This window comes from Procambarus clarkii, chromosome 2 (genome assembly GCF_040958095.1).
Source record: "Procambarus clarkii isolate CNS0578487 chromosome 2, FALCON_Pclarkii_2.0, whole genome shotgun sequence".
Classification (NCBI taxonomy): Eukaryota; Metazoa; Arthropoda; class Malacostraca; order Decapoda; family Cambaridae; genus Procambarus; species Procambarus clarkii.
This window is the reverse complement of record NC_091151.1, coordinates 40,588,785-40,594,784: the sequence shown is the minus strand read 5'-3', so window position 1 is coordinate 40,594,784 and position 6,000 is coordinate 40,588,785. Positions and strand designations below refer to the sequence as shown.

The 6,000-nt window shown below is 35.6% G+C and overlaps 1 protein-coding gene across 6 annotated transcripts in view; it reads right to left on the bottom strand.

Moving 5' to 3' along the window:
* The window catches only part of LOC123762255 (carbohydrate sulfotransferase 11), a 48,547-nt gene continuing 42,547 nt past the window's right edge, over positions 1 to 6,000 (bottom strand). For all 6 annotated transcript variants that reach the window (XM_069324720.1, XM_045748652.2, XM_045748654.2 and 3 more), the window contains 2 exons: positions 4,995 to 5,074; positions 1 to 4,651 (listed from right to left, as the gene is read on the bottom strand). In XM_069324720.1, the coding sequence (XP_069180821.1) occupies positions 3,994 to 4,651; positions 4,995 to 5,074 (738 nt within the window). In that variant the 3' untranslated portion in view covers positions 1 to 3,993. The remainder of the gene's footprint in view (positions 4,652 to 4,994; positions 5,075 to 6,000) is intronic.

Sequence of the window (6,000 nt, the reverse complement as noted above, 5' to 3'; positions counted from 1 at the left end):
AACAATAATGAGGAATTTATGTAAAACTTATACAATACAGTATAAATGTTTAATAAATATTATGGCATGTGTTTTGATCAATAGGCAGAGGCAATTGACCGATGCAAATTTATAATTCAGACGAGACTGGTTTGTGATGACATGTTCACATCCATTTCAGCTCTCTATGAAGAAATTGACACTGGGTGGGTTACAAGCAACACAGAGGTGGTTATTGTGCAGCTGGGTTATAGAAGTGCAAATTGTTACAAATTTGTAAAAACAAGCATCCAAGAACATTCAAAAACACAAAGTATATCCCTTTTAAAATCACCAATTTGTTCTAGAGGTGAAGGCATTTTAGAAATAGCTTATGGCTGGATAACAGCTTAGCTCATCTGCACAATGATGAATTTATACAGTTGAAGTTTCTAAATTAACTGTTTGCTTCTTAATACCACTTCTTTAACCCAACCCATGGATCAAAAAATATAATTCAGATTATTAAATACTGCAAAATTACTATCAGCTCTGACTGCAAGAGTTCCTTGAAGACATTTAATTGAGAGCTGATAAAACAACCTACCTAAAAAGATTCATGGAGTAAAATTTTACCCACATCAGTTTCCTTCAAATAATGATATTGAAGGTCTAAAATAAATGGAGTGGGGGGGGGAGATTTCTTAGGTTAGGATTACAAAAGGTCAGACACCGAGGATGGCATACACTAGTAGATTTCCCAGAATATATATGGATGGATATTTAAGGCTCGAGGCCCAGCAATAGAACATTGTAAATTTTATGAAAGCCAGAACTGCATACAATATAGTACTTGGCAGATGATCTAGAGTGGTAGGTGGAGTGGATAACAGCAAATGCAGGGTGGTAGGTGGAGTGGATAACAACAGATACAGGGTAGTTGGTGGAGTGGATAACAACAGATACAGGGTACAGTAGTTGGTGGAGTGGATAACAACACATAGGGTGGTAGTTGGAATGGATAACAAGGATTAAAACACACCATTCTGTTATACAGATTTGAAGTACACAAAGTCAAGGTCACCCCGTGAAGCTATGCAAAAGAGAGCAGACTAGAATAGTGTTTACATAAGGCTGCCTGAAGGCTTGTCTGCCACCTTTTGAGAGCAAGATTGAGTCATACACCATTTGCAAAATTATGTAAATATTTGGTGGGACCAAAGAGCCAAAGCTCAACCCCCACAAGCACAACTAGGTGAGTACAACCAATTATTTAAATAATATAAAATACAATAGATTCATCATCATATTCATATACACAACGAATAGTCACTAATCTATTATCTATGTCAAGGGGGCTCCAAAAATTCAACTAGATATGGAAATTAGTTTTCAGGTCACAATCAGATAAATTCATTGGTTAATTGACTACTGTACTGATGAAAACAATGCAAAAGTTATGAATATTTCATGTTGATTTAAATTATATGTATTTTTATCTAACCTCAATCAATTTGGTGTGTTCTGGTATATCCTAGAGGTCATATTCTGTATGAGGAACATTATCTACATCCTTTTACATCCTGGCTGTAAAAGTCATTTGACTCAAATACCTGATCCATGGGTAATAGATCAGTGACTATAATGCTCATTAATGTACAAAATTAATACCTGTAGGCTCTCAGGCCAATCATTAAAATTACCAGTGTTTAGGCACAACATACAGTATACAACTTAAATACTTAAAATTGAGCTTAAAAAGTAGTTATGGAATAAACAGCACAGCACCAGTATATATTAACCATCTGCATATTGCAGGCATTACATGAAGCCAAATCATTAAATCCTCATAAGCTGTTCGATATCACTTGATTCCTGGGCTATTCTCATATGTCTATAAAATTGACAGTTGAGAGGCGGGACCAAAGAGCCAAAGCTCAACCCCTGCAAGCACAACTACGTGAGTACAAAACACTTAATTTAATCATTCAAAAATGTTTACTGTTGAATGCATACCTCACAAAATTTATTTAATCTAAAAAAAATATTTGTAAGTACTGTACTGTATTCAAATGTGTATAGAAATGTAGTACTGTACTTTACTGTGCACTGTTTTGAATTTTTGTGAAATCTTGAAATGGGCTAGCAGATAAAATATGGCAATCTACCCTTGCAAAATTATGTAAATATTTGACTTCAAAACATTTTATTTATCATCTGCAATCATACTAGACAAATTTAGCCCTGGAAGGGTAATCAGGTTTTAGAAACACAGTTTGCAGAGGGTTAAACATGTTTGATGCTGCTCTGGTTCTGTATCATTAATAACATATCACAGACTACAATGCTCTTGCCAGTGAAAGCCCACACCACACAAACTGTGGCTAAACAATAAAAAATTCTCTATATCTAGTAATTAAATCTATAAACTTCTTATGCTGTAATAAGCACCTCTATGTCCCTTACATTTAGTTAAAACATCACTTTTATATCTTATGAAGTGATGCCATTTTTGGTGTTCCTAACATTATATCATCATACTTATAGTAATGACTGTCCATGCCCTTAACATAATTTTTGTAATGATGATTGTCTAGGTGTCCCCCTAACACTGAACTTAAAAATAATTTCATAGCATTTTGATTAGTGATGATATTCCTGTGCCATACAAAATCACATCTCAAACAGCAATTATTGTCTTAAGTAGAACAATGTGTCATCAGTAAATAATACCCCAATTATTACTTATATGCAGCACTAATATAAATTAATTTATCTCAGTAACAATATTCAAATCTAGTTAACAACAGATATGATTTAATCCAACCACTCCTCTGAAAATGGTACTACTTTAGCAACTATGGATGGAATGGACAAAATGTGGACTTAGAAAAAAAAAAGTCCTCATTTTGTAGTGTGTGAATTTTAAAGTGCATAAAAGAAAAGACCTAATTACGACCTAGCCTGTCCTAGGCTTAAAACACAATTTGATCTGTTCTTGACTCACAATCTGGAATCTCGGGTTCGAATCCAGGCAGGACAGAAATGGTTGGGCATGTATCCTTATACCTAATGCCTCTGTTAACAAGCATTAAATAGGTACCAGCAATCGGTCAACTACTGTGAGGTTGCATTCTGGGGAAAGTTAGTCATTTGACCTTGAGGCCAAGTCAAGCTGCACACCCGTGTGTTCCATCCCCTCTCATGTGATACCACAGTGCCACACTGTTTTTGAAAGGTTTTGTTTCGATAGAAACTGCTAATTTTTTTTTACTAAGAATATGTCCTGTAGCAGCCACAATTGACGTAGAGGTGTTAAGAGGAAGCAAGTTACGCTATCCAAAGAAGTTATACGTGATTAAACTTTGTGAAAATTTTTGCTCTGCTGTAAGTGTTGTCCATGATTATGGTCTAGAGTGCGAATACCATCTCTGATATGTATAAAGAAAAAGTCTTACACCAGCAAAACCTCCCCAGATTGGCAAGGGTCTTCACTCAATGAGGCCTTAGCACCTGGCAGTTAAAAACTGACCTTGCAAAGCTCATGTACAGTAATTTTAATGTTGTATTGTGTTAGGTTGGGTAAATGAACAATATTAAAGCCCTTCGTTGAGCAAGCTGACGAACTAATAAGGCAAGTTGAAATTTGTTATCGATAAATTATTTTGAATACTGTACTTACTGTAAATATATAAAGAATCTTCCCTAACCAGGTAAATTTATGTTTATTGCATGTCAAAATACAAATAATGTTGGTTACAATACAACAAATTAAAATATGTTCATTTTTGGACTTTCCCAGGAAACAATTTGGCTAACTTGTATGGGGTGGACCCCATATGATTTAGATCAACAAAAGTAGACAGTACTATCATTTTCATAGGATGGGTTGGACTTTACACATTGTTTTTTAGGCAATAGCACTAAAAAGTGTGGATATAATCTTTGATATGAATGGATATAGTCACAGCCTAACCATGATTCTGAGATCTAGAAATCCTTATCCACTTCTCTCCCAAGTAAAGACTCTCCTAGCTACACGTCATTATTAGCTGTTCCATTTTCAAGTGTGTCTGCACCCGTCTCTTCCGCTGCCTGATTCTCATATTCATTTTCATATTCATTTTCTTTGGCATCAACTACTTCTTCCACATCATCTTCATCTTGTTCCTCTTCATTATCATCTTCATTATAATATTCACTTTCTTCATCTTCATCTACACTAAGTGAATTATTTATTGGAGATGCAGTCAGTTTCATATAAGGCTCCAGCTCATATTCAAACATCAAGAAGTCTATGATATATTTATAGTAAAGCTGCTTTACTTCACTTGAAGTCAACTGGGAAAAATATGTCTTGGCAACATCAGAGGTTCTCTTTGTTTGGTCTGTTTTGTGAGACCACTCCATGTGCACAGCACTGGAAAGGCCACGGTGGTAGAGGATAAACTCTGCATCGTTTGAAAGAGTTTCCATTTTAGCAATGATATCATAACGTATGTGGCATGGAGTACACAAGAGGGAGATTGGTCTCCAGTGCTCATCATATTCTTCTACATCTGTGTCAAGAAGATACTGGATGAATTCCCGGAACGTGGGTTCCTTTCTGGTATAACTGTGATCATCACTCGAGCTGGACTTACGGTAGGCTTTGACGATTCTTTTTCCATAGATCGCATAATAATATCCGCCCCTGAAAGATACAGAATAGAAAAGTATTAAAAAAATGCTTGCCTATAAAGTAATGCATAAAAATAAAATAATTAGGTTATTAACTTAGCTGGAATTATATTACAGTAGCTTTACTGATAATATTGTACTTTAAAAACAACAAATTTGGCATTTAATATCAAATCCCTTGCATCAAATTATAGTACAGTACTTGTTGTTTTCAAATTTTTAAGATTTGTTGCACATCATAAATACTTTAACAATTATGATTTGAAACAGTTAAAAAGCATGTAACAATTCTTGTCCAATGTTAACAAGTTTTCAGCAGTTATCTTAGGAACCATTTTTATAACTTTTGTCTTTACCTGTCCTTTAAATCTCGTTTATAATCTTCCAGTTTGTCTCGATATGCTGATAAAACACGCTCGAATGGATGACGAACCACCTAAACAAAAAACATAACATCATGAGATGGAAAATTATAAAGCTATCTTTGAATTAAATTAAAAGTTGACTACAATACAGTAATAATGCTGTTGAGAAAATCAATTGGAGCAATGAGGTGACTCGAGCCAGTGATGAGCTGTGCACTTTACCTCTGTAACACGATATTGTACAAGTTATATTAGCTTCAGTAGAGCCCTCCAGACTTCTCAAGGATTCAGTGGAATCCCAAGTTGTGTAACCTTTGGTTGACTCTTGCAGTGTCAACATGGCTCTGGAGTCATGTAATCCTATGAATCCTGTGGTAGTCAAAAATCCAATATTGACTATTTCTTATCACTAACAGACTTAAAACTCGCTGGCACTTAATGGAACACCGCCCTCCTCTTTGTTGCCCAACTGCATTGTTCCTTTTACAGTTTTGCATATTCTTATAGAATGTCCCGATTTTCAGGATGTTCACGTGTCTTTCTTTGCAAATGTCTTGTGGTCATTTGTCCCTCGATAGAATCCTTTGCGAATCTGATACCTCCGATATTGCTTTTCCTATGCACTTTTGTTTTAGTATTGGCATCTTGTGAATTTTGGTGCCTTTTGAATATCCAACAACACTGATGGTGCTATATAGTCTCCCAGGCTTGGTGTCATTTTTTTATATTTACTTACTTGCCATAAAGTGGGATACAAAACAAGATCTAAGCCATGGACAAATCATGTCCTCCACTCCTGACTGCAGTACAAAGAAGCCTGTTGTATTCATCTAGTATTCACCTAGTTGTGTTTGCGGGGTTTGAGCTTTGCTCTTTCGGCCCGCCTCTCAACTGTCAATCAACTGTTTACTAACTACTATTTTTTTCCACACACACACACACACACAACCCAGGAAGCAGCCCATGACAGCTGACTAACTCCCAGGTACCTGTTTAC